Below are 27,426 nucleotides of genomic sequence, written 5' to 3'. Positions count from 1 at the left end.
AGGAAGTAATCAATACTGGTGGATGGGAAATCATGGAAAGGCTGAGTGACAGGTTGTGTGGAGGGGTTGGGGCTGATGAGCAATGCTGAACGAGACCAAGTGATGGTCAGAGTAAATTCTGTAGCAGAGAGCACAGTGGTTGGTGAAGAACCAGCCTTCTTAGTGAGTATGAGAATTGAATGAGGAGTGCAGGTCAAATGGAGAGTTGAGGGTGAGGAAGTGAGTAGCTAAAGGGTTGAATGGAAGTTGGTGTTCCTGAGGGTTACTGTGGGAGATTGACACCTGGCTCTCTTTTCCTATCCAATCAAAGGAAGGATGATGTGGAAAAGTCGGATGGATGGTAGATGAGAGCAACATGGAGGGTGAGAGGAGAGAAAAGTTGTACTTTTTCAAAAGAGGAGAGAGAATGAGAAGGGAAAGGAGTAGGGTGGGAGGTGTTGGTTTTGGATTGGAAGTGGTGGGAATGGAAGAGAAGCCCACCACACTCTGATCTGGGGGAAGGGTGGGGGGAAATGTGTGATGCTTCCCGGGAGTATCTAGGGTTGTGAGGCATCTCGCCACAAGCAACACAACCCCCTAGGTCTATGTAGGCTGTGCGCTTGGTCGCGCACTCTCTCTCTCTTCAGGTTAGTGATACGCACACTCCAACCACCAAGCTCTCCAAGGTCTCCCTAGAGTGTCTGGCCCCTATTCCACGGGATACTCTCAATATTTACCGATTCACTGCTCCCAAAGAAGCAGTAAAAGCTTACAAGTTACACCTCAGATTGCAGCTCCACTAAACACAGAACACTTTGATATGTTTGTAGTGAAAACAAATAAGCATATTAACGAAATATAGAGATTACGGTAATGGTAAGTAGAAGTATTGGAAGCAGATGGTTACATGTAAAATGAAATCACTCTCATTCTAGTGCCTAGACTTTTAGACATGAGAGTATCTTGTTAATTAAGTATTGCTCACCAGTGCTTTCTAGCCAGGCAGGCTGTGATATCCCTTGTTTTATGAAACAAAGCATAGAATCAGAAGTGTAGGACTGGAAGGGACCTCAGCAGGTCATCTAGTCTGACTCCCTGCACTCAAAGTAGGACTACATAATAACTAGTCCATTCCTGACAGGTGTTTGTCTAACCTGTTCTTAAAAAAAAAAAACCAGTGACGGAGATTCTACAACCTCCCTAGGCAATTTGTTCCACTTCTTAACTACTCTTACAGTTAGGAAGCTTTTCCTAATGTCCAACCTAACCCTTGCTGCTGCAATTTAAGACCATTGCTTCTTGTTCTGTCTTCAGAGGTTAACAAGAACTATTTTTCACCCTCCTCCTTGTTACAACCTTTTATATACTTGAAAACTGTTATCGTGTCCTTAGTCTTCTCTTCTCCAGACTAAACAAATCCAATTTTTTTCAATCTTTCCTCATATGTCATGTTTTTTAGACCTTTAATTATTTTTGTTGCTCTCCTCTGGGCTCTGTCCAATTTTTCCACATCTTTCCTGAATTGTGGCACCCAAAGCTAGACACAATACTCCAGTTGAAGCTTTGTCAGCACAGAGTAGAGCGAAAGAATTACTTCTTGTGTCTTGCTTACAACACTCCTGCTAATACATCCCAGAATGATATTCGCTTTTTTTCCAACAGTTGACTCATATTTAGCTTGTGGTCCAATATGACCCCCCAGATCCCTTTCTGCAGTACTCCTTTGTAGGCAGTCATTTCCCATTTTGTATGTGTGCAACAGATTGTTCCTTCCTAAGTGGAGTACTTTGCATTTGTCCTTAGTAAATTTCATCCTATTTACTTCAGATCATTTCTTCCATTTGTCCAGATTATTTTGAATTTTAATGCTATCCTCCAAAGCACTTGCAACCACTCCCCGCTTGGTATTGTCCGCAGACTTTATAAGTGTACTCTCTATGCAATTATTTGAATCATTAAGATATTGAACAGAACCAGGACTGATCCCAGTGGGGCTGCACTCGATATGTCCTCTAGCTTGAGTGTGAACCACTGATAACTACTCTCTGGAAATGGTTTTCCAACCAGTTACGCACCCACTTTTATAGTAGCTCCATCTAGGCTATATTTCCCTAGTTTGTTTATGAGAAGGTCATGCAAGGCAGTATCAAAAGCCTTACTGAAGTCAAGATCTATCTCATCTACCGCTTCCCCGCCATCCAAAAGGCTTGTTACCCTGTCAAAAAAAGCTAGTAGAGTTGGTTTGACATTATTTTTTCGTGATAAATCAATGTTGACTGTTACTTATCTTCTTAGTTTCTAGGTGTTTGCAAACTGATTGCTTGATTATTTGCTCCATTATCTTTCTGGGTACTGAAGTTAAGATGACTGGTCTGTAATTCCCTGGGTTGCCCTTATTCCCCTTATGATAGATGGGCACTGTATTTGCCCTCTTCCAGTCTTCTGGAATCTCTTCTGTATTCCATGAGTTTTTGAAGATAATTGCTAATGGCTCAGATATCTCCTCAGTCAGCTCCTTGAGTATACTAGGATGTATTTCATCAAGCCTTGCTGACTTGAAGACATCTAACTTGTCTAGGTAATTTTTAACTTGTTTTCCTTATTTTAGCCTCAGATCCTACCTCATTTTCACTGGCATTCAGTAGGTTAGATGTCCAGTCATTACTAACCTTTTGGTGAAAACTGAAACAAAAGTCATTTAGCATTTCTGCCATTTCCACATTTTCTGTTATTGTTTCCCTTTCCCATTGAGTAAATGGCCTGCCCTGTCCTTGGTTTTCCTCTTGCTGTTTCCAGAATGTTTTCTTGTTACCCTTTGTCTTTAGCAAGTTTAATCTCATTTTTTGCCTTGGCCTTTCTAATTTTGTCCCTACATGCTTGTGGTGTTTGTTTATATTCATCCTTCGTAATTCAATCTAGTTTCCACTTTCTTTTGAGTTTCAGATTGAAGATCTCCTGGTTAAGCCAGGGTGGTCTCTTGCCATACTTCCTATCTTTCGTACACAGTGGGATAGTTTGCTTTTGTGCTGTTAATAATGTCTCTTTAAAAAACTGCCAGATCTCTCGAGCTGTTTTTCTCCTTAGACTTGCTTCTCATGGGATCTTACTTACCAGCTCCCCAAGTTTGCTGAAGTCTGCCTTCTTGAAATCCATTATCTGTATTGTTCTGTTTTCCTTCCTACCGTTCCTTAGAATCATGAACTCTCTCATTTCATGATCACTTTGACCCAAGCTGCCTTCCACTTTCAAATTCTCAACCAGTTCCTCCTATTTGTCAAAATCAAATCTAAAACAGCCTCCTCACCTAATTGCTTTCTACACCTTCTGAAATAAAAAAAATTATTTCCAGTGCATTCCAAGAACTTGTTGGATCATCTGTGTCCCGCTGTCAGCTTGTTTCCTAGGTGAAGGAAGCTGTGTTTCCTTGTATTACCTGATAGACCAGACCAATCCTTTTGATCTTAGCCATAAAGGGGATACCCGTGTGCTGATTATTTTCCTATAGGTTTCCTTGTAGATTTTGCAATCTTATGCCTGGTATCTGGCTTGGTATGCAAATAGGCGTCTATTTTATGTCATACAATACACGCATGACCAGAGAGATAACCGTAAGAGAAGTGTAGAGGGATGGGTGTGAAGCTAGGAATGGTGGCACCGGAGGGGTGGAAGTTGTAGTGGGAATGGGTGTGGCAGGGGGAGAGGATGGGGATGGAGAGAAGGCCAGGGTTGGGACAAATGGCTCCAAAGGTGAGGAGAAGGCAGAAGAGGAGGGTGGATGTAGGCTCTGGATTAATGCTGGTGGGACGAAGGGTTGATGCTATGGGGGGGAGTGGCAGATGGGTGAGAGGAAAAAATAAATTTGATAAATGCTGTGGAAGTAATGCTTTTGTAGCCCCCCTCAGGAAGCTGGTGTTAGTTGCCTTTCCCTTCTGAGGAGGAGGAAAAGTGAGCAGCAGAGTTCTGCCCTGGTACATTGTAGCAGGGGGGACCCAGGAGTTGATCATCTCATCAGGTGCTTTTGCAGCCCTCCCTCCCCCGCCCCCCCATGAAGCTGGAGTTTGTAAAAAGGGCTGTTGCCCCAACAGGCCTCACTGTTTGGATTTGCAAAGGAAGACATAAGGTCCTGATGATCACTGCTTTCAGCAGAACTTGAAGGGTGGGGTGGGTACATCCCAAGAAAATGGGTATTTAAACAATCTGTTTATCAGTAACTACTTATCCTCTTTTTTTCTCTGTTTTTATAGAAGTCATAAAAGTGCACACAAGGGAATATCCAGACTCTGTGTCAGCCACGTTCACTGTTGATGAAATGGAGACTACAGCAGGAATAAATAAAAGCATAAATACGCAAACTGCTACTGAAAATAAAATAGAGGTATCTCCATGTATTTATAATATAAAAGTATAGGGAAAACTCATAATTCATCTGAGCTGTGACTATTAATTAAAATTAATAAGATATCAAATGTGAGCTTTCACAATGAGCCATTGCTTTTTTTCCTTTTGTAAAGTAGATCATGTCAAATGATGCTTATCTGTTCTAGAGCAGTAACAATCTCTAGCTCTGTTCAGGATCCTTTCACACAAGAACCTGCCTCTTGATCACCATCTTATTTTTCTCCCCTCTCCCACTCCCCAACTGTCTGTGAGGCTTCTTAGTATGTTGACTCACTGCTGTCTACCTGTGGTGGATGGGGAAACGGTCTTTAGTCTCCGCTATCTAGAGCTTGAGTTTTAAAATTAAAAAGCATGTCTTGCCTCAAACACATTTTCTAAAGAACTTTGATCATTAACAGCTCAGCAAAGCTGCTTTGGCATTTAGCAGTGCAAAACCAAAATAAGTTTGATTTTGAAAATAGCTAATTTTGAATTTGTTAATCTCAGGGCTCTTACCTTTTAATCTGGTGAGGCAAGATCTATCCCCCCGTACGTAGAAACGGTCACCTGGTGGAATTAATGTATAAGGAATTGAATCACCCTGTTGGCAGTTTACCTTCCGAGAGTTCAGAATGTGTTGGTGGACACTTTCAGTAGGCATTTCACTATTGATTATGAGTGGAAGCTGCATGATTTGGTAGTGAGTAGTGTCTTTGCTCAGTAGGGACCTCCCTTCTGGGTTCTAGTAGTCTCCCAAATGAACATCTACTGTTTCAGGGGAGCTGTAGGTCCAGGTCTATACTCTCAAGGCAATGCTCTCCTTCCCTGGTCAGGACAGCTGAAATAGGCCTCTCTTCCCTTATTGCTTCTACTGTGAGTCCTATAGAAATTTGACAGAACAGGGACAAGTCATCCTCATCGTCCCCAATTGTCCCTGACAATTTTGGTTTCCAAATCTCCTTTTAATATTATTTCATCTTTCAATCAGCATCTAGTCCTTTTGCAATCTCTTGATGGAGGGGGAAGGCAGGATCAAGCATCCTGACCCTAAAACACTTAATCTTATGGCTTGGTTTTTGAATGGGTATCAACCCTAGAATATTCCTGCTCTGAAGCTGTATTAAGGTAAAAAGATTCTAATGGGAAATGCTATTCAGCCGAGTGGAAGTGGGCACAGCTGAAACATGTATCTCCTGAGTCAGCAGATAGCACAAAGTGAGGTTAATATCTTCTTTCTCTCAAGATGACTGAGCTGTCCTTCAGTTCTGTACAAGTCCACCTGGCAGCAATCAGTGTGTTCCACCCACCATGTGATGCTATGGAGTTTCACCTAGTCGAGTAAGGGGTTGTCACCGACTGCCCTGTAACGATTGGTGTTTCTGTGCTATGCAGATTTGGCTCCAAGCCCTGACACCAGCAGCCTGCTAACCATAGGTGACCTCGCTTTGGCTTCCATCAGGCTTTTTATTCCTTGCAGAGTGACACCACTAGTCCTTCCAGTCCCGAGTCTCCCCAAAATTATCTCCCCATCAGTGTCCAGTCCTTCACTGGACTCTCACAGAAGTTATCCAGTTTGCTGCTTCCAAAGAGAGACAATTCATTATGCATCCGTTCCTGTTAATTTGGCTGAAGACCCACAACTTGGTTTAATACACAGCACTGAGATGGCTTTGTAGTAAAAGAAAAATAAGTTTATTAACAAAGAACATAGGTTTAAGTGATTACAAGGAAGAGTGAAAGAGGGAGGAAAGGTTACAAGTAAATCAAACAACATGCTTTCTAGTGACTAAATCTTAATTCTAACAATTTCCAATACTTGCCTAAGCAGTTTCCTTACTTACATTGTTATCAGCATCCTTCCTGCTCTAGACCAGGGGACCCAATTTTCATTGATTTGGAGGATGCTGCACCCTGTATCCCCTCAGTGATGGATAACAAAATGGCTTTTTGCCTCTGCTGGTATCTTCCCAGTTCATTGACCCTGTTTCAAGAGATAAGGCTGCTTCCTGGGGTGCAGTCTCCATCCCCCATTGATATTAAGTGGTCATCTTCCCCCACTTGCTTACCTGATGGCTTTGTTGACCTTGCATGTAAATGTGCTTTTCATAGTCTCTGGTCACACTTTGCTTAATTTATATTGGAGACAGTCAAACCTGCAAAACAGTCTTTTGTCTAGGATAGGCTAGGCTTAGGCATTATCTATCAGCACATTTTAGGAACATATTTCCAGCAGACAGCTATAATTCTTTATACACCACCCATATATACATAACACAATATTAATAATGACCAGCATATTACCAGTTTGCATATGAAACATTACATGACACCTTTTTAGATACAGATTATGACAGCAGTGAGTTGGGGCAATGAGTGCATCAGGCCTGCTGCAAGTTATGGTGTGGTGTGCCCTTTGCTAGTTGGCAAAGGGGCTCCCTGGGTCACATACTTATCAATGAAAGTTGCAGTCCTTGTGGCCATCACCTCAGCCAGAAGTGTAGATGAGCTTGGAACCCTAATGATGGATTCACCATACATTCCATTCCATTAGGACAAAGTCTCATTAAGGCTAAATCTCAATTTCACCCCCAAGGTACTTTCGGAGTTCCATTTAAACCAGTCAGTCCACTTACCTGTGTCTTTTCTAAAATTACATTCATCTGAAGAGAAGAGGCTTTCATTTCCTCCTCCAATATGTAGTGAGCATTGGCTTTTTATCTACAAAGGTAGGAACCAATCAGAAAATCACCTAAACCAGAGGTGGGCAAACTACGGCCCACGGGCCACATCCGGCCCATGGGATCGTCCTGCCTGGCCCCTGAGCTCCTGGCTGATCAGCTAGCCCCTGGCCCCTCCCCTACTGTCGCTCCCTCTCACCCGCAGCCACGCTCATGCAGGGCAGTGTGGCAGTGTGTTTGGCTCTGGCCGGGAGGCACGGCTTCAGACATGCTGCTCTGAGCCGCATGGTAAGGGGGCTGGGGCCGGGGTTTGGCTATGGGGCAGGGGGTTCTGGGGGGCAATCAAGGGACAGGGAGCAAGGGGCGGTTGGATGAGGCAGAGGTTTGGGGGGGGGCAGGGGATGAGGAACGGGGGATTGGGTGGGGGCGGGGTCCCGGGAGGCCGGTTAAGGGATGGGTGTGTGGCTAGGGGTCAGGGCAGTCAGGGGATGGGGGTGTGGAGGTCCCGGGGGGGGGTCCCAGGAAGGGGCGGTCAGGGGACAAGGAACCGGGCGGGTTGGATGGGTCAGGGGTTATGAGGGGGGCAGTCGGGGAGCGGGAAATGAGGGGGCAGATAGGGGGCAGGGGCCAGGCTGTTGGGGGAGCACAGCCTTCCTTACTCGGCCCTCCATACAGTTTCACACCCTGATGTGGCCCTTGGGCCAAAAAGCTTGCCCATCCCGACCTAGACTGTTTTGTGCCATAGCAGAATGACTCTGAGGTCAAGCTGTATCTTTCCAGAGGCTCTTTAAATGGATCTCTGGCAATTTCCTACTTTGCTACTAGCTATAACAACTTTCTTCCCCTTATCCAGTAAGGGCTCATTCTGCAAGTGCAGAAGCAACATCACGGGTATTGCTTCAGGCTGTAGCTTTACTTGATGTTTTCAAGGCAGCTACTTGGAGTTTCATTCACACTTTCACAACATTATGCTCTAGTACAGGACTTCTCTACTGACTCATCTTTTGGGACAGAGGTCTGTCAAAAAGTTTTGCTGTCTGCATCCTGCCACCCTCTCCTACTTTAGTACTGCTTCAGCCACCCACAGTGTAACTATACATAGGAAACAACACTCAAAGAAGAGGAAGTTACTTACCTTATAGTAACTGGAGATTCTTTGAAATGTGTGGTCCTAGTCTGTATTACACTACCCACTCTCCTTCCCCTCTGCTTCCAGTCATTCCTGAATTCGCTGTAGAAAAGGGACTGGAGAGGCAGTTGATCTACTCTGCCCTTTATACTTTCTGTTTGAGGCATGAGGAGAGCAAGGGTGCACCTGTGGGCCAATGGACACTGCTTGTAAGAATTCTCCAATTCCATGGACATGAAGTGAATATGTATGTGCAGTGGAAAACAGACAGTGACCACCCATTTCCCAAGAACCTCCAGTTACTATAAGTAACTTTTCCTCAGGCAGGAAAAGTAGTATAAAGAAGCCTGCTGGTGAGTAGTATGTTTCAGAAATTGGCTTCAGTTAGGGCTCTTTATCCAGAGATTCTCTCTTTATCATGTCTGAAGCCTCTCCCCTCTTTCTTGTAAACTGGCATGTTTCTGTCCCAGTCTCCATTATCTTAGTCCTGGTTTCTTAAGTTGAATTGATAGGAGGCATGGAGAGGACTTTCTTTAACTGTGATAGGCTCCCAGGATGCCTTCTGTACTAATTCTTATGAAACTTGCCAGCTTGTTGCTTTCATTAGATCTTTTCTAGACATTTTCTGAAACTCTTGTGAAGTATGGATCTAACTTCTTATGGTATTCTTTTTATAAACAAACTAAATAATGTTTGTGCCTTATAAGATATTCCAAGGCATTTACAAGTCACTCACAAAATTTATAACACTCCTGTAGGCAGACATGTCAAACCCACAGAAAAAATGCAGAAATTGGGCTTGTTTTTGGTTTAATTGGCTTGTTGGCTAGTTTTTGGTTTGTAGCTTGTTTGGCTTGCAGATTGTTGCTGCTTTTTTTATCAACTCCCAGCAAGGTGGGGGGGGAGGGGGGCAAGCAGGGACAAGGGTGGGGGGGGGGGGAGAGAATTGGGCCCACCACAGTCCCAGACTGCACGCCAGGGGGATCTAGTCAGTGTTGGGCTTTTTAGGGATTGGCTTGTTTTGGCCTTATTTTGAAATGGAATTAACTTGATTTTTGGCTTATTGTGAAAGTCATGGTGCTTATTTACCGTGTGAAAGTTGGTGACTGTGCCTGTAGGAGGCTAAGGCTGAATTACAAAGTTATTTTTAAGTAAAAATTTGGGTTAAGCTTGTATTTAACTTTATTTCATTTTAGGAAAGACTTGATAAAAGCAAATCTGAAGACAAGCTGCCTGATTTCACAGACCCTATCCTGAGCATAAGCACAATTGCTTCAGCTATTGCTAATGCATCTGCTAGTGCTGATCCTTCTCAATTAGCTGCTATGATAATGGCTCTTTCAAATAAAAGTAGAGAGAAACCCAATCTTCCTGAAGCTGATAAATATACAAACCTCTCCTTCATCAATCAGCTTTTATCCAGCAAAAAAGAAAAGCATAATGCTTTCAATATGGAGAAATATCTTAAAAAGACTGAAGAGGCTGGGCATGAAAATGAGCCTGAAAACTTTACAAGATCTGATGTATCTGTCCATGACCTTATTTGGGATAGTTCTTTACCATATAAACATAAAAGTCAAGATACTCAGGCAGCAGACTTGCTAAATAGTAATCTTCTTATGAAGCAAGGAGGAGGGAAATGGCTTCTGGACTATACGGAAAGCTTTTATGAAGAAAATGGCACCCAGGATTCCTCTTGTGCATCTAACTTTCCTGAGAATAGAAAGAAAACTGTAAACAGGGCTAACCATTCAGAAAAATCATCTGATTTGATAACTGGTAAACAACCACAGCCAAAGAGAACTAGCCTCACTTTAAATGTACTAGATACAGAAAAGACATCCAGTGAAAATGAGAGACAAGGATTTTTGAGTGTGCCTGCAACAAAGGAGATGGTGTGTATAGGCAAGTGTGCTTCATTAAAGCAATTTGCTAGCCAAACAAATAGCCTCACAAACTCACATATTAACTATTCCAATGAAAATAAAGAAACAACTCATCAGGTGATGAACAAAATTGTTCCTAGATCAAGTAATGACTCAGTGAAGAGAGCAACTACAGAAAGCACCGTGTCAACCAACAGCTTAAAACTTGTCCAGCAGTCTAGTATTCCGTTACCTACAAGTCCTACCAAAGCAAAATCTACACAGAAATTGAGCAAAGATGAAAAGAGACAAGATGGAAAAATGCAAAAAGGAATCAAGGAGGCTAGTGCTATTTGCAATAATTTTGTAAAACACGTGACTTTTGAAAAGCCTTCTGTGACTTCCCCAAAAAATATTGGTAAGTAGATGTATTGTCTCGATCCATTTCCTATATGGCCCGTTTTGAAAACAGTCTTGTTACTTTCATTGTGCTTAAAGGGATTATTCTGTTAACAGATCAGAAACCCACGTCTTCTGAATGTGACTTACAGTCTTTAGAGGATGAACAATATAGCTTCAGACCCTCAACTTCACCACTAATTCATTCTTCTCCCAGCGAAGCTTCTGGAACAACTCTTTCAGGGTAAACTTTTTTGATGGAGTGAGGAACTAACATTTCCGTATACCCCTATTTATGCTGTATTTTGAAATGTCTACTTGAAAAGGTAATGCCAGAACTCAATTTATTGTAGGATCTTGTTTCAGTAATGCATGACTCTAGTGTCCTTTAGTTATAAGAATCGGTAGTTTTTTTTTCAAATATGCGAGTGACAGGAGCCTTGAGCAATAATTGGCTTTCTGTATTTCCCTGCTAGTTTGAGCAGAAGATCTCCGCATTAGATATCAACTTTTAATTGTTTTGTGGCATTGAGATGAATGTGGCAGTTCACACTTCTCACAGGTATTTTTTTCCAGGGTAACTCAAGCAGACATCACTGGATTGGTTGCAATTTGTGGTCTTTTAAAGTTTTATTTGCAACCATAAGGGCTGGAAGCTTTCTGTCTGTCTTTCTTTCACAGCTCAGGTTCTAAAAATTGCAAAATTTAATTGGGATTGTAGGCCTGGACCTGTAATACTGATGTTTAATTTGGCCCTGGTCAATATAGTTCTAAATTAATATACTAAGCCATAGCTAATGATGATAAATGGAACATGGCCCCCTCAACAAAACAAGTATGATAACCTTACCCTAATTTTCATGTTTTCAGTTACTGTTAAACAGTAACTTTTGTTTAGAATTAAAACGTTAATGCTATATTGTACATGCTGTTAATTTTCAGAATTTTGGGGCATGCAGTTTTTTCCAGAAGTTAATACACAATTTTGGATGAATAATCTTTTATGCTCCTTATGTATTACAAGATGTGAAATACATAGCTTTGGGGTATCTTGATAAATAATAGTATGATGATATTATTGGTGACTCCTTTATATAAAAGCTTTCATAGTTGCCCCTCGCTTGAACTCTGGAAAGGTGTTCTCCATGCAGAAAATGTACATTTTAGATGTTAAGTAAAAGGAGATGTTGGATGCTCTTTGGGAAAAATATCTACTTCTGTTGATCTGGATGTTAAGGAACGCCATATGGTGTTAAACATAATGCAAGAAATACAGACCTGCTTATAGTGAAGGCCTCTTTGTGCCATAGCAGTTTACTTTTTAGTTTTAGATTCTTAAACCATTTCCATAACCATAGTATCAGTGTGTCCAAGCTTCAGTTTTATGGCTCAAGATGTGCCCTTGGCAACCCAAATGTAGATCCTATTGAAACTGGGGAATTGTGCATACATATCCAAGGGCAGAATTGTGACTGGTACACAAATCATAAGAAACAGAAGTTTTATTATTCAGAATCCTAGTGTTGACTTGGGTATCTTTTGGTGGTTGACCTATCCAGTTATTTTTCAACAGTAAATAGTCTACAGATTGAATTGAACAAAGCAGCTAATTAAGATAATTAAATACCTAAAAAGTGGTTTCTGACATTTAAATTTTTATTTTGGGGGGATGAGGTGGGAACATAGAAGTCAATATTGACATACTTTGCATTTCCTCCTCAGATCTGAAGCTGATTCTCCTTGCTCAGCACCTTATTTTCAGAGTTCTGCCTGCAATGACAGCACCTTAATTCAGTCAGTATGTTCAAGTCCTAGCATGAGTCGACTGACATATGTCTCTGCAACTGACAATACCCTTAAGAATATAGCCATCATACCTAGTGCAGCGAGACGTGAGGTAAGATAGTCTTGATCTGTAGTTTAACCATGTATGAACAAGTATTTTTTTAATTCATTAAATTCTCTTTGAAATATTAAACATTTTTATGAATTTACCTACAGTTTAACTTTTGATGGGGGGCTTTAAAATATAACTTGAATGAAAATTTTGTGGCAATCTTTATTTAAGTGAATAGTTGTCACCTTTTACTGAATCAATTTGTCTTTAAAATTGACTTGTTGAAAGAGAGTTGCCCTTTTTTGCCTCTACATTCATTAAAGGAAGTATGAGGCTTTTCCAGTTTGTTTTTTTACACTGGGGAAATATCAGGGCTTGACTTATCTGTTGGGTGCCCTTCTGAGAGTGGAAAACATGAGATAAGAGCACAAAAGACTAAAACCTGAGCAGATAAATGCGGAAGGTATTTTAGTTATTCTCTGAAATTGTTCTTTGAGTGATTGCTCGTGTATTCCATAATAGGTGTGCGTGTTCGCCACATGCACCGGTGCCGGAAGTTTTTTTCCCCTAGCAGTACCCGTAGGAGAGTGTCCCTAGCGACCCCTGGAGTGGTGCCTCCATGGTGCAGTATAAGGGGTGCTGTGCGCTCCCCCCACCCTCAGTTCCTTCTTGCCGCTTGTGCTTCGGAACTGCTTTGCTCCAACTTGTCTGCAGCTTTCCTCCACAACACTTGTTCATTCAGTGTAGTACCACCAGTAGTTGAAGTAGTTGGTGTAACTTAGTTTAGTTTAGTGCGCCTAGGCCGGGCATGCCCCATGCCCTGGGTTTTAAGTCATGTGACACTTGTAGGCGACCGATGCCAGTGAGTGATCCACACATGACTGTTTACGCCGTCTGGGCGAAACCTATCTCAGCGATCGCTGGAAGATTTGCAGGTCTTTCAAGACTCAGACCAAGAGAGAGAGAGATTCATCTCTGGGCTATCCTGATGGAGTCGGTGTTGATCCTGACTCTGGTGCGCCGCTCTGAGTCAGTACTGGGTACCGCGGTGTCAGTGCGCGGTGATCCCTGGGTGCTATTTACCAGTTGACACCGCTCCCCGTCCGCGGGGCATGCCAAAAAGGTTAAGAAGAGGCCTTTGCTGCCGGAGCAAGACCGGGGGAGAGACTAGATCCAAGTTGGGCAGTCCTCAGTCCCCATCAGCCTCCAGTCCTCCGACTCAGGTTGAGCGGAGTAGCCTGGCCTATTCGGAGCAGGCTTCCCTGGATGTCCTCCACACTGGAGGCCCTGCAAGCGGCCCGGGGTGTTATGTCCATGCTGGTACCAGGGGCACCGCCAACACTGGCTCCAGAGTCCAGAGGCAAGCCACTGCTGGGATCTCCGCAGTCGCCCCAGCTTGGTACCATTCGTGGTTGAGGGAATCTTCCTGATGCCGTTTGCTGCTCAGTGACCCTCCCATGCTTAGTCCATGCCGGTCACTATCGACCCTCACTAGGTGTCTGGTTGGGTTCCGACTGACGGGCTCCAGGCACTGCTCCGCCTCGAGGAGCAGGCACTGTTGAGACAGATGACACTGAAGGGCTTTGTCTCCGAGGGGTTACCGTAGCTGTCGCAACACGAACGTCAACGCCATTCCCGTTGGTCGTCTCGCTTCTGGATCCCGCCATGGCACCGCTGGTTCAGTTCTGGGTGTTGATTGCCGGTGCCTCGCAGTTGCGGATCTGCCCGCTGGAGCCGATCACTGAGCAGCTGCTACTGGCAGTACCGTTCCTCCACGTCGGGATCATGGTCTCGTGGTTGGTACACTTCCCGACACCGCCGCTCCTCCCGGTCCAGGGACAGCGGCAGGTCGTACACCAGCCCGGCCTCCCTTCATAGTCATCGATTGATGGGACAGGCCGGTCAGGCTGAACAGCCTGCTCCCCCGGTGCCACAGCAGGTGCAATGGCACTGGGCTCTGTGGCCGGCACAGTGGTACCAATGTGTCCCGTGGCCCCCAACTCAGCCCCTGGTGGGGGCTCGCCGTTGGCCTCCCTGTCCCAGCCTCCGAGAATGGAGTCGGTGGGACGTGCATCTTCAGTGCCGTGCCTGAAGGGCGACCAAGTGGTGAGTCCTCTGGTATCTGTAGACACGCAAAGTACCGCGCCTGCCTCCTCACCCTCCCCTGATGAGGCGATTACGGTCCCTCCTCCTAAAGCCCACCAGGAACTATTGAAAAGGGTGGCATCAAGCCTCAGCCTTCAGGCTGAGGAGGTGGAGGAGCCCTCGGAATCCCTCTTCAACATCCTATCCGCCTCGGTGCCGGGCAGGGTGGCTCTCCCACTCCAAGAAGGGGTGGCAAAAATTTCAAATGCTTTATGGCAAACCCCAGCTTCCTTGCCCCCCATCTCTAAGAGGGCTGAACGGAAGTACTTTGTGCCTGCCAAAGGACATGAATACTTGTACACCTACCCTGCCCCCAACTCCCTGGTAGTAGAGATGGTCAATCACAGGGAACGGTAGGGCCAACCAGCCCCTAATCCGAAAAATAAAGACTCAAGGAAGCTGCACTAATTTGGGAGAAACGTTTATTCATCCTTGAGTTTCCGGTTAAGGATGGTGAAGCATCAGGCTCTCCTGGGTCAGTATAAGTTCAATTTATGGGGCTCTCTTCCCAAATTCAAGAATTTCCTCCAGGACCGTGACAAGAAGGAGTTCAAAGCTCTGGTGGAGGAGGGTACAGCAGCTGCCAGGGCAAGCCTGCAGGCAGCATCAGATGTGGCAGATATGGCTGCATGGTCCATGGCTCTGTGGTGTCCATGAGGAGGATGTAGTGGCTCCTGCTGTCTAGACTGTCCAGTGAGGTGCAGAACTCCTTGCAGGACCTGCCGTTTGATGGCGAGGCTCCGTTTGCGGAACAAATAGACATAAAGCTGCCTGGCCTGAAAAATTCCTGCACTATGCTTAAGACACTTGGCCTCCATGTTCCAGCTCCGGCTAGACCTAAGTTTAAGCCGCAGCAGACTCCCACTCAGGCCACCCACTCTAAATATGAACCCCCTTGTAAAAAAGTCACGGGATTATAAGAAACGCCCGCAAAAGCAGTCACGGTCTGCCCACCAAGGGCAAACAGGTGGGGAAGCGACGGTTTTGACGGGACGCCCGGGGGTGACTTACCAGTTCACATCAGGGATCCACCCACAGTAAAGCTTCCCTTCTCCAACCGGTTGTGTGCTTTTCTACCGGAGTTGTCGCGATGGGTCCTCAACACCATCTCCTGGGGTTACGCTCTCCAGTTTACCTCTACCCCGCCCAACCACCCTCTCACAAGGCCCTGCTTGAGCAGGAGGTGGAGCAGCTCCTTGGCTGAGGAGCGGTGGAAGTGGTGCCAGCGGAGTTTAAACACAAGGGGTACTACTTCCGCTATTTCCTTATCCCGAAGGCCAAAGGGGGGATCAGGCCCATCCTGGACCTGTGAGGTCTGAACCAGTACATGGTAAAGTTCAAGTTCCCCGTGGTCTCTCTGGCCTCCATCATCCCCTCCCTGGATCCCGGGGACTGGTATGCCACCCTCGATCTGCAGGACACATACTTCCACATCCATGTATTCAAGGGGCAGAGGTGCTTCTTCCATTTCACGGTTGGGCAGGAACACTACCAATTTCCAGTCCTCCTGTTTGGCCTGTCCACTGCTCCCAGGGTATTCACAAAGTGCATGTCTGTGGTTGTGGCCTACCTCAGACGTACTGGGGTCCAGATCTTCCCCTATCTGGATGACTGGCTGGTCAAGGGCAGCTCCAGTTGCAGGTGCGGGATCATGTAGTGCTCCTTCTGTCCACGTCCGCTACCCTGGGCCTGTTGATGAACGACACCAAGTCCACGTTAGTCCCGGTACAGCGCATAGTTTATTGGGACAGTCCTGGATGCCACGTCAGCCAGGGCCTCCCTCCCACTGGGCAGGTTTGAGACCCTGAAAGGGCTCATTGACACAGTCACAAGGTTTCCAGTGATGACAGCCAGAGTGTCTCTCTAACTCCTGGGTCACATGTCGGCGTGCACATATGTGGTTCGCCACGCCAGACTCAGGATGAAGCCCCTCCAGTTCTGCTTGGCCTTAGTGTTCTCCCAGGCCAGAGACAGGATGGACAAGGTCTTCACTGTGCCCGAGCAGATGATTGCTTCCCTACAATGGTGGTCCTCCGCGGGGTCCCGTTCAGGGGCAGGCCCCAGTTGGTGGACCTGGTGTCCGATGCTTCGGACCTGGGGTGGGGAGCCCATGTGGGGGACATTCAGACCCAAGATCTGTGGTCTGTGCAGGACCTTGCCCTGAATATAAACGTCAAGGAACTCATGGCGGTCTGGCTCATGTGCGTCGCCTTCCACTCGCATCTGGAGGGCAGAGTGGTCAGGGTTCTCACGAACAACATGGCCTCGATATTTTACATCAACAAGTAAGGCGGGGCCCACTCCTCTGCCAGGAAGCCTTCAGGCTGTGGGAATTCTATATAGCCCATCATATTTGCCTGCAGGCCTACCACCTACTGGGCGCCCGGAACTCGCAGGTGGATCACCTGACCCAAGGCTTCTTCTCTCAGCACGAGTGGTCTCTACACCCGGAGGTGGTGCACAGACTTTTCCAAGGTGGACCTGTTCGCGACCAGTATCCCTGGTTCTGCTTTGGGAGGAGGGCTGGGAATGGGTGCTACCTCCGATGCCTTCCTCCTATCCTGGTCAGGCCAGTTTCCCTATGCCTTCCCCCGGATCCTGCTGATCGTCAAGGTCCTGGAAAAGATAGACGGACAGGGCCTGGGTCCTCCTGATTGCCCTGGCATGGCCCGCGCAGCATTGGTACGGGATCCTAACGAGCCTGGCGGTCGCCCCGCCGTGGCTGTTGCTGTCCCTCCCGGACCTGTCTCCCAGGGCTGCCTCCTCCACCCCAACCTAGCGGCATTCTACCTCACAGCGTGGCTTCTCAATGGTTAGGCTGAGAGGAAAGGACGTGCTTGGAGGAGGTTCAGCATGTCCTCTTGGAAAACAAGCGACCCTCCATGCGTCAAGCCTACTTGGCAAAAAGGGGTCTTGGTTTTCCTGATGGGCAGCTGACCGGGGCATTTCCCCTGTGGCTGCCCCGATCCAGCTCATTTTAGACTATCTCCTGTATCTTAGAGCCCAAGGCCTGGCGCCCTCCTCCGTCAGGGTGCACTTGGTGGCCATATCCACCTTCCACCCACTGGTGCAGGGGCACACAATTTTCTCCCATGCTATGACTGGCTAATTCCTTAAGAGATTGGATCGTCTCTTCCCATATGTTAGGCCCCCAGTCCCGCAGTGGGACCTGAACTTGGTGTTGGCCCGATTGACGGGTCCCCCCCCTTCAAGCCATTAGCTACATGCTCCTGGTTGCACCTCTCATGGAAGGTAGCCTTCCTGGTGGCTATCACGTCTACTAGATGGGTCTTGGAACTCAGGGCCCTGACCTCCGAGCCCCCGTACATGGTGTTCCATAAGGATAAGGTCCAGCTCCGCCCCATCATTCCTCACGAAGGTGGTCTCCGCCTACCATATGGGTCAGAACATTTTCCTGCCTCATGCTGGATGTGAGACGGGCTCTGGCCTTTTACCTGGAGTGGACTAAGCCGTTCAGGAAGTCTTCGCAGCTGTTCATCGCCTCGACCGAATACATGAGGGGTTGGCTGATCTCCACTCAGTGGCTCTCCAATTGGATCACCTCGTGCATCCGTACCTGTTACGACTTGGCGGGTATCCCCCGCGCCGTCAGTTGTGAGGGTACATTCGACTAGGGTGCAGGCATTGTCGGCTGCCTTTTTAGCTCATGTCCCCACTGCAGGGTTTGAGGTTTGAGTACCCTACGGGTACTACTAGGGGAAAAACTTCCGGCACCGGTGCACGTGGCGAGCATGCACACCTATTGTGGAATAGACATGAGCAACACATCTTGAAGAACATCAGTTACAGAAAAGGTAACAGTCTTTTTTTGCTAGTATCTATTTAATTCAAACTCTTACAAACACTTTGGGTAGGTCTACACTGCGGTAAACCCATGACACTGAGTCTCGGAGCCCAGGTCAGCCGACTCAGACTTGTGTGGCTCAGGCTGCGGGGCTATAAAATTGCAGTGTAGACATTTGGGCTCGGGCTGGAGCCTGGGCTCTGAAACCCTACCCCCTTGTGGGGTCTCCAGAGCCCAGACTCCAGCTTGAACCTGAAGATCTACACTGTAATTTTATAGCCACCAGGAGCCTCTCTCAGCTGATCTGGGCCAGCTGTGACCAGGCTGCTGGTCCTTGATTGTAGTGTAGATATACCAGTAGAAGAGAAGTTCAGAGATTTAACGCACCTTCTTTTTCAGTTGAGGACTGAGGATGCTCCAACTATAGTTTTCCGATCCTTTGAAAAAATCGATCAAAACTACAAGAAAATTCTCCTTTTTTTAAACTTTAAAAAACAAACATTAAACAGCTTTTTAAAAATAAAAACAAAACATAAAATCATATCTTTTTATGAGTTATAAAGGCAAAACACACTCTTCCCCATTTGCAGGTTAGCTTTGATACAGTTTCTCATTTCTTGAGTCTTTGTGCTTCAGTATGTGTGCACTAGAGGATGAGAAAATGATGCAGTGGCAGTGTTTCATAGCAGAGTTTTGATTTATGTTAGATTATTTTTGTCTTAAATGTAAACTCTCTTCCATGTGTTTCCATAATTCTACTCCTTAAACCACTGTTTGGTAAAATCAGCTCCTCTTGTCTGTGGGCAAGGATACTTTTCAAATGACTGCCCCCAACAAAATATGGTCTATTTTAGTCCTCCCCTTCTAGACTCCTGAAAGTATCAAAGTATTCAGTCTACACTGTGTTGTGAGAACTATTGATCTTGGTTGTAATTTTGAGTTTTTATCTAGCGTTCATCATGCTAAGGTCCACAGATATGTAACAATGGGTATCAAATATCACGGGGTAGCCGTGTTAGTCTGTATCTACAAAAACAACAAGGAGTCTCTTGTTGTTTTAACAACGGGTACTTCACCCTGTTTACAACTTGGGAGCAGAGCCAGTCACAAGCATCAGAGGAATGTCTCACCTCCTGAAATTTTTGCTGCTTTTATTTGTCTCCAAGGCAGGCTTATCTAATCCTCTTGGCTACAGAGCTTTTCTGATAAATGCCAGCCGTTGACTTCAAATTTCTGACTAACAATTTGGCTAATTTGTAGTCATGTCCCAGGTCTCTACTTGGCTCTTAGGAAGCTTTTCCTCTTTGTTCAGTTCTCTCTTTTCAGGTCCTTCCCTAGCTGGTGCTGCTTCAGAGTGAGAGCGAAGTGTCCACTTGTTCTTCCCCTTCTTATCAAGTGTCTCATTGAAGCTTGGCCTTCTCTGTGGGCAAAATATAGTTTCCATTTAAAGCCTAGTCTAGGCAGGGTCACTCTAGCCCTGTCTCCTGGCCAAGAAAGGAGCTAGGCAGGGTTAGAAAAGCCAACTTCAATGCAAGCAGCGCCTCCACCCCATCTTTGAAGACACTGATGCCAAAAGGCAGCACACCAGATGGAAGACTTCCAAAATCCCTAAAGCCCACACCAGCAGTCATGCTCCTGATTGCAAAGCTCAACTGCCTCCTCCCCTCTTTTATCAGGCTGTGGTGGATGACAGTGGACGCAGCACGAGCACTGCCAGCACCAGAAAGTACAGTAAGGGATTTTTGGGTCCAGCTATCTACTTGCTGATACCTCTGTCACAAGACTCTCGGAGGTCCCCACTCATATTCCAAGATGGGGGCTCCAAAGGAAGCAAACCTATATGGAGCCCTGCACTAAAGGGGGGCAAAATATTGGGGAATCCATTCTTGAGACCCAAAGGAGGCCCTGAATGCTGTGAAACAGAAGTTTGTGACTTCCATGGACAAACAGCGCCTATGTATAGCTTCCTAAGGACCATGAGACAAGACCATAATAGAGGCATCAGGATTTCCTGCCACATCTAAGACTAGGAAAGTACAAGTGTATCGTCCCCAGCTGCTCTTGTCCCCATCAGTTGCTACAAGTTGCTGTGTCTTGCCATCATCACCACCTCATTTCCAACAGCTGGCTGTGCAATGATGAGAGCCCAGATGTGGAAGCAGGCAGTAAGACCTTTTAGCTTACCGTTTATTGTTTTCTAGCCCTACTGGTCTCCATTTTATAAGGTTCCTCAGTGTGTACAAATCAAAATTCAACCAGCGGTCACTAGGAGACATGTAGCGATCTTTCTTGGTGGCCCGGGACACAGTGTTTCCAACTGGAGGAGACTTTTTTTACCTGAAGGAGTCGTCCACTCACTTTACAGGCCTTTCACAGGGAGTCCAATCTGGACAGGCCTTGCCTAAATCTACTTTCACTTGGCATAAAAGCTATCAGGTGACATCAGACAGACACAAGAGAAACTACGAGGTGTTATTTGACACCACAAGTGCTTTCACAGTAATAGGAATGTGACTGAACAGTGTTTCAGATTGGATCATTTTCAACTTAAAAATCTAACTTAAAAAAATGGCATGAGGGCTTCTTTCTGACATAGTGGAATACAAATCCTTTTCATGCAAGTATATGGGGCTCTGCTCATTGAGAGCAGAATCCAGGCAAATCAATTCCCAGTTCTTAGTACTTCATTAGAGAATTTAATAGGCTTTTGGTGTAATTGGAAAAAAGGCTACTTGCAATTCTTTTAGTGATTGCACGTGTGCATTCCACTCTTGGTGTGTGTGAACCCTGAGAACAGTTGTTGAAAATTTTTCCCTTACCAGTACCCATTGGTGCAGCTCAAGCAACCTCTGCTGTGAATGCCTCTGCATGCAGTTATAAAAGGCAAAGCTGCCCCGACACCCATCACTTCTTTCTTACTGCCTGTGACCGTTGTTGGAACCTACTGGTCTTGCTTTAGCAAGTGCTCTCAAGATGTCTTTTGTTATATGTAGTTACATATTTGTATAGTTATTAGGGTTAGTGTTTGTTGAGTTAATTTAATATCTGTTTGTTAGTTTTTCCTCAGTTCCCCAAGTTTGGGGTTCTGTTATCAGTACCGAGGAATGCGTTGGTCACCAAGCTGCCTAGCATGCTCAAAGCTCAGGCCTGTGAGCAACCCACACTCTAGTTGTTTGAAGAGGTTGGATGAGTTTCATGGTGGGGATTGGTGCCAAATTTCCAAGGATGTTAAGCCTACGACCAAGAAGAATCATGAGGCCAGGCTTAAGTTTATTTTGATGGAGGCTGCTCCGAGACCACCTTCAGAGCCTTTTTGTTTGTAGAGGGTACTGAGCACTTCAGCATCTCTGAGAAGTGCACCTCTGATGCTGACTGAGTTCTTGCACCGCTCTTCTTCACTGATGCCCAGGAAAAGCAGAAGGCTTCTAAGGACACAGCTGGAAGAGGCAGCTCTCTGTTCCCTAAGTCTGCCAAGAATGGGAACAGTGTGTTGAATAGAGTGCAGTCAAAATCAAAGCACTTCTCCATCAGTGAAGCTGACTCTGTGCCAGGGCAGGCACTGTCTAGTCCGGGGCCCAAAGCAGACTTCCATAGGTACTGGCCCCACGGACGTCTCTTGTGCCCTGGTCAGAGGCTATTCTGGTATAGTCTATGCCAGAGGCACTTCAAGCTGCAAAGGATTTGCTGAGCTTCAGTTCTGATGTCCTTGGTGGTGCAGGTGATTGCTCCTATGGTACTGGTAATCCACGCAGCGCCAGCCTTCTCAGTGCGGTTCCCAACACAGAATCAACCTCCTATGTCCTGGAACTCTCATCTTTTAGTACCATTGAGTGGGAAGTCAGCAGTGATAGCCTCTCTTCGCTCTTCCCCCGGACTCTCGGCACTGATACCCAGCACTGACTGGAGTGGCCCCTCCACAGAGAGGAAAAGGCGACTTTTCTTTTGACTCAGAGGTTGGCTCTTAGGTTTCCCAGCTGCAGAGTGTCTTGCCATTCCCATCCTCGGCCTCATCTCCTGGGGTACTTGTGAGACCCTGCGATTGATGCTGGCATGGATATGTGGGCTGCAAGACGTTGGGATCCAGTGCCCTTTAAGTGGTCTTTTGGAACCCATATAGGTTTCCCCCCATTTCCAGATCTTCCCTAGCTCAATTGTATTCTTTGCTAGATGTGGGGAGTCAGCTCGTTGAGCCTCTCCTGATCATTGGTATAGAGTCAAATACCAACCTGGAAGAATGTATTCAGGAGCAGTCAGCAGGACAGCTAACAGAAGGCGCAGCCTCAATCTGTGCTGGCTTAATCTTCCACCTATCCAGATGAAGCAGTTTTCTCAGGGGTGTCTTCATCCCCTATTGATGACTACAGGGCTCACCAGGTACTCTTAAAAAGAGTAGCCTTCGCCTTGGACATTCAGGTAGAGTTGGTTAAGGAATCTTCATGCCACCTTGTTGATATTCTGGCCTTGGGTGGTGGTGCCAATTAGTGAGGCAATTTGAGAACTTACCAAGGCTCTCTGGTAAATCCCTCCTTGCTCCCTCCCATATCTGAGCAAGCAGAGTATAGGTATTATGTGCCCTCATGGGTTTTGAGTACTTTTATTCCCACCCTCCTCCAGGGTCACTAGTTGTCTCTCTTGCCAACAGGTATCTACCCCTAAGTCAAGGGACAAAAAAGCTAGACTTGTTTGGTAGAAAAATGTATTCTATGGCAGGATTACAGTTTAGAATTGCCAGTCAGCAGGCTTTATTAGGGCTGTATGACTTTAATATCTAGGATGTTATTCTAAAATGTAAAAAGCAACAGAGGGTCCTGTGGCACCTTTAAGACTAACAGAAGTATTGGGGGCATAAACTTTTGTGGGTAAGAACCTCACTTCTTCATATGTTCTAAAATGTAAATACAAATTGCTTGAGGATGCTAAGCAGGAGTACCTTTCACTGGTAGATGAAGGGAAGCTGGTGGCGAGAATGTGATTCAGCTGCTAGGACCATGGCCTCTACCGTCACACTGTGCAAGTGCCCATGGCTGCAAACTGTGTGGTTGCCCCAAAAGGTTCAGCAGACAGTGCAGGACCTGCTACTTGAACGGTCATCCCTCTTTTCCTCTTGGAGGATAAACTTCATAGCTTAAAGAACTCCAGGGTAACTGAAGTCAATGGGCATGTATACATCTGCTCAGTCCAGGAAGCACAACACAGAAGTCTCTGCAGTGTCATGTTCAGGAAAAAAGTCCTCTGCAATTGCAACATTAAAACTTCTGTAGGCGATTACCTTGATTCCAGTCTTAGAAGGTCATAAACCACAATATTGGCACCTTACTCATACTTAAAGCTCTATTTAAACTGAACTCCTGCAGAACTTGTTCTTTTTAAGTAACTTTCCCAATAGTTGGTACTTCCAGTTAGGTAAGTTTTCAAATTCAGGAGCTTTTTCTGAAGAAACCCAGAATTGTACCTTTAAATTCAGAGAAGTAATTATCTCAGCAACATACTACTGATTCCCAAAGTAAACTTTTTTGGTCACAAAATTCAAAAAATATTTATTCTGTCCAGCATCACAGCCCAATCCTTAAAAGCGCTGAATTTCATGGACAGAAAAGTAATGCATCCCTTAATGAGATCTCCTACATGGCCACATTGCCATCAGTATGTAAGTTCATCAGTAAAACAAATTTGTTATCCAATCTTTGTCCAATGCCATGTTTTGGCAGACATCTTTATGCTATAGTTCCTAGTAAAGGTAAGATGGGATACAATTTACTTCATTTGTGGATGTCCATATTTAAAGAATAATCCTGTTTTACACCCTGGAGTAGCACTTCTATGAAAATTCCACTGTGATGGATAAGAGGAAAACTTTATCCAAGCTTTCTAGACAGAAAACTTGAATATTCACCCCTTCTTGTCAACTGTTGAGAATAGGCCACTTACACCTGAATTGAAGTGGCCTCATTAGCACTGACCCCCCCCCACTTGGTAAGACAACTCCCATCTTTTCATGTGCTGTAATATATGTGTATGTGTGTGTATATGTGTGTGTGTATATATGTGTATGTGTGTGTATATGTGTGTGTGTGTATATATGTGTATGTGTGTGTATATATATATACACACACACACTGCTTACTGTATCTTTCATTCCATGTATCTGATGAAGTGGGTTTTAGCCCACGAAAGCTTATGCTCAAATAAATTTGTTAGTCTCTAAGGTGACACAAGGACTCCTCGTTGTTTTTGCTGATACAGACTAACAGGGCTACCACTCTGAAAAGTGATCATCCAGAGTCAGATAAAAAACTGACTTTTAAAGATTCAGGTTTATTTAGTTAGGGGAACCTATCCTTTGCTCTGTAGTAGAAGAAACTTGGGTTTATTTATTTTTAATTTATTTATTTAGAAATGCGGTTAGCACAATATGTACTTTAGGAAAGTGGGATGGAGTTACACTTGCCATGGAAGCAAACTTAACTGGTGGGAACTTGAGGAAGTGGGGCATTCCTCAGCAACTTACAGGTCTAGTTCTCTCCCCAAGTTCCAGGCAGTTGGAGGCACCTACTGTAATTTATCTGTGGACCTTATTACTAGAAGAAAGGGAACTTCCAGAAATTTGATTAAACTTTATTATGTCAAGTGGCCCTGTAGATACTTCCAAAGATTCCTGTTCCACTTTTTGGTATGTACCAATGTAAACGCTAATATTTTTCCTATAATTAGGTTAGGCAGAATTCAGTGTTTACTTTCTATAATTTTGATATATAATATTAATGATTATTTTAAGCTTTCCCACTTCCCCTCAAATTTTATCTATTAAGTTTTCATAGTGGCAGGAAATTATGGTGAGGAGGTCAGACAATTATTTAATGACGGTAGATGTTGATATTCAAAAATTCAGAACTTTATAACTGTTACAACAGTGTCAACATCATATGTCAAAATATACAAAGTAAATATCCTTATACTATAGTTCTCAAACAGCATTTTTCTTTCTTTTTCTATCTGTAACTTTTGATTAGGGATGAAAATATTTTTTTCATCCTTTTATGTACAGTGAAATTGACATTTACTGACCTTTACTGATAAATCTCATCCTTCCAAGCCTACCTATAACTTGTAATATTAATGTGTGATATTTAACAACTTCTGTTCTAGAGTAATAATGCTAGTGAGTTGAGCACAACAATAATTCGATCCAGTCCAACTCCATTAGTAGAACAGACTACTGAAAAACCCAAAGACTTCTCATGGCAAAGAAATAGAAGAGGAACATCACTAAACACTAGTCAGAAGAACGTGAATGAGAAACCAGAAGCAAGTGAGTCTACAGGTCCTAGCAACAAACTTGAAGATTCAGTACCGAACCATAAATTGTCCAGAGAGTGTTTGCCAAGAAGTGAAAATGAGTTTACATCTAGTCTTCCAAACACAACACCCAGTCAGAACGAAATGGGACATGTTAATCCAGCTTTACCAAGCAAGTCATGTGTCCTTCAGCCATTATCTGTTAATGTCGATACACCTGTAGCTTGGCAGGATCATACGAACAAAACAAAGAAACCAGGATTATCCTCTTTAAATATGGTACCCACATACAGTGCATTAGGTGTTTATATTCCATTAAATCAAAACACGTGTGGTGAACAGTATATTCCTATTTCAAGCTTCAAATCCCATGGATCTGCCTCTGAGACTCAGACAGTGTCTTCTGCAATTCCCACGCTACTTACTGGACGTTCACTTGCAACAACAGCATTTGCTCAACAATACCTGGGAAACATGCAATCAAGTGGAAATGTTGCTTTGTCTCAGTATGGTGGCAGCTGCACCGGTTGTTGTCTTCCACCTGGACTTCCTTTTTCTAGCATCCCAGCAGGACATGTTCAGAATTCAGTTACGGTAGGAATTCCTTTAGGTCCAAGTGTTGGGCCTGGATTGTTGGGTACATCTTCACTTTGTAATCCACACTCTGGTTCCTGGAACCCGAATATTTTAAGTACAGAATCGTATAATGGGCAATCTGCTGGCCCTAATGGAAGTAAACGGTGGGAGCCTTCTGGGTTTGGTAAGTTGATTCTTTTCTAAACGTCATAATTTTGTTTAAAATACTGTTACTGATCAAAACAGTTTAAATGGTAAATCATAAACTTAATTTACCTCAAGAAATAGAAACTGTTTCATTGATATACAGATGCAGCTGTCATCTGGCTTGTTTCATATACACTGGTTTTATTCTTTTTATCTTTATTTAAATTTTGTGTTAAATCAATATTTACTTAAATAGTATCAGTCTCTAAGATACTATTTTGGTTATTAGAAGTAGTAGGTCCTGGCATTCTTCTTTGTAGAGGATTTGGTAGGCTCTTTAGGGAACGTGAGTGGTGACAGCATGGTAGAAACCTGCACTGCAGTTCTTCCTGTTTCCAGTTGAGTGAGTAGGAGATGGTAAGTCACACTCCACCTAAAATCCAAGACTCTGCATCCTGTTCTACTCCCACAGGACACTAAAAGTGCTGCAGCCCTTGGTTTCACCCTCACTTGCTGTCTTGCTCAGCCAAATACTTTCCTCTCCCTCAAGCAAAAAATAATTAAGTCCTGACTTCCCTTTCTGGAGAAAAAAAACCTTTTTTGTCCTTCACTGTACTTTTCTCGTTTCCTATTGAGAGCAGGAAATGGGAGCTCCTGACTTCGCTTTTGCATACCTTCTGCATACCTTCGCTTTTGCATACCTTTGTCTCTGTTACGTTGCTGATCAATTAGAGAACATGTTCGTTTAAAGTTGCGCAGTGCTTCCTTATAACATTGTTTGGCATCTGCCTGCTTTGTCCGCTGCTTGCAGAAAGAGCAGCCTGTTGGAGCTAGCTGGTGGGGGCTTGGAACCAGGGTGGACAGGAAGCTCCCCGCTCCCCTAAGTTCCCTGTGTAGCAGCTGCCCAGCAAGCTATTAATTGCCAGGCAGTTCAGCTGTCCCTCCCCCCACTGCCGTGTGCTGCTCCTGCCCTCTGCCTTGGAGCTGCTCTCGGGAGCCTCCTGCTTGCTGTGCAAGGGGCGGGGAAAGAGGGGTGCTAATGTCAGGGTGTTCTCCTCCCTCCTGCTCCTTTACCCCCATCTCCACAGAGTGGGGGGGAGGAGGACGGGAGGGGGACAGGGCCCAGGATGGAGGGAGCTTGCTGGCAGCAGCTGCTGTCTCAACTTGCTGATCTACTTAAAAAGGCAATGTAC

At 45.1% G+C, this 27,426-nt stretch overlaps 1 protein-coding gene across 1 annotated transcript in view; it reads left to right on the top strand.

Annotated features, from left to right (window-relative positions):
• LOC117871808 (centrosomal protein of 192 kDa-like) overlaps positions 1 to 27,426 on the top strand; it is a 205,750-nt gene that overhangs the window by 84,373 nt on the left and 93,951 nt on the right. The window contains exons 26-30 of the mRNA XM_034759567.1: positions 4,224 to 4,354; positions 9,360 to 10,446; positions 10,545 to 10,671; positions 12,150 to 12,324; positions 25,361 to 26,270. Coding sequence (XP_034615458.1) covers positions 4,224 to 4,354; positions 9,360 to 10,446; positions 10,545 to 10,671; positions 12,150 to 12,324; positions 25,361 to 26,270 — 2,430 coding nt within the window. The remainder of the gene's footprint in view (positions 1 to 4,223; positions 4,355 to 9,359; positions 10,447 to 10,544; positions 10,672 to 12,149; positions 12,325 to 25,360; positions 26,271 to 27,426) is intronic.

Source organism: Trachemys scripta, chromosome 2 (assembly GCF_013100865.1).
Source record: "Trachemys scripta elegans isolate TJP31775 chromosome 2, CAS_Tse_1.0, whole genome shotgun sequence".
NCBI lineage: Eukaryota > Metazoa > Chordata > Testudines > Emydidae > Trachemys > Trachemys scripta.
This window is presented reverse-complemented; position numbering and strand designations above follow the sequence as displayed.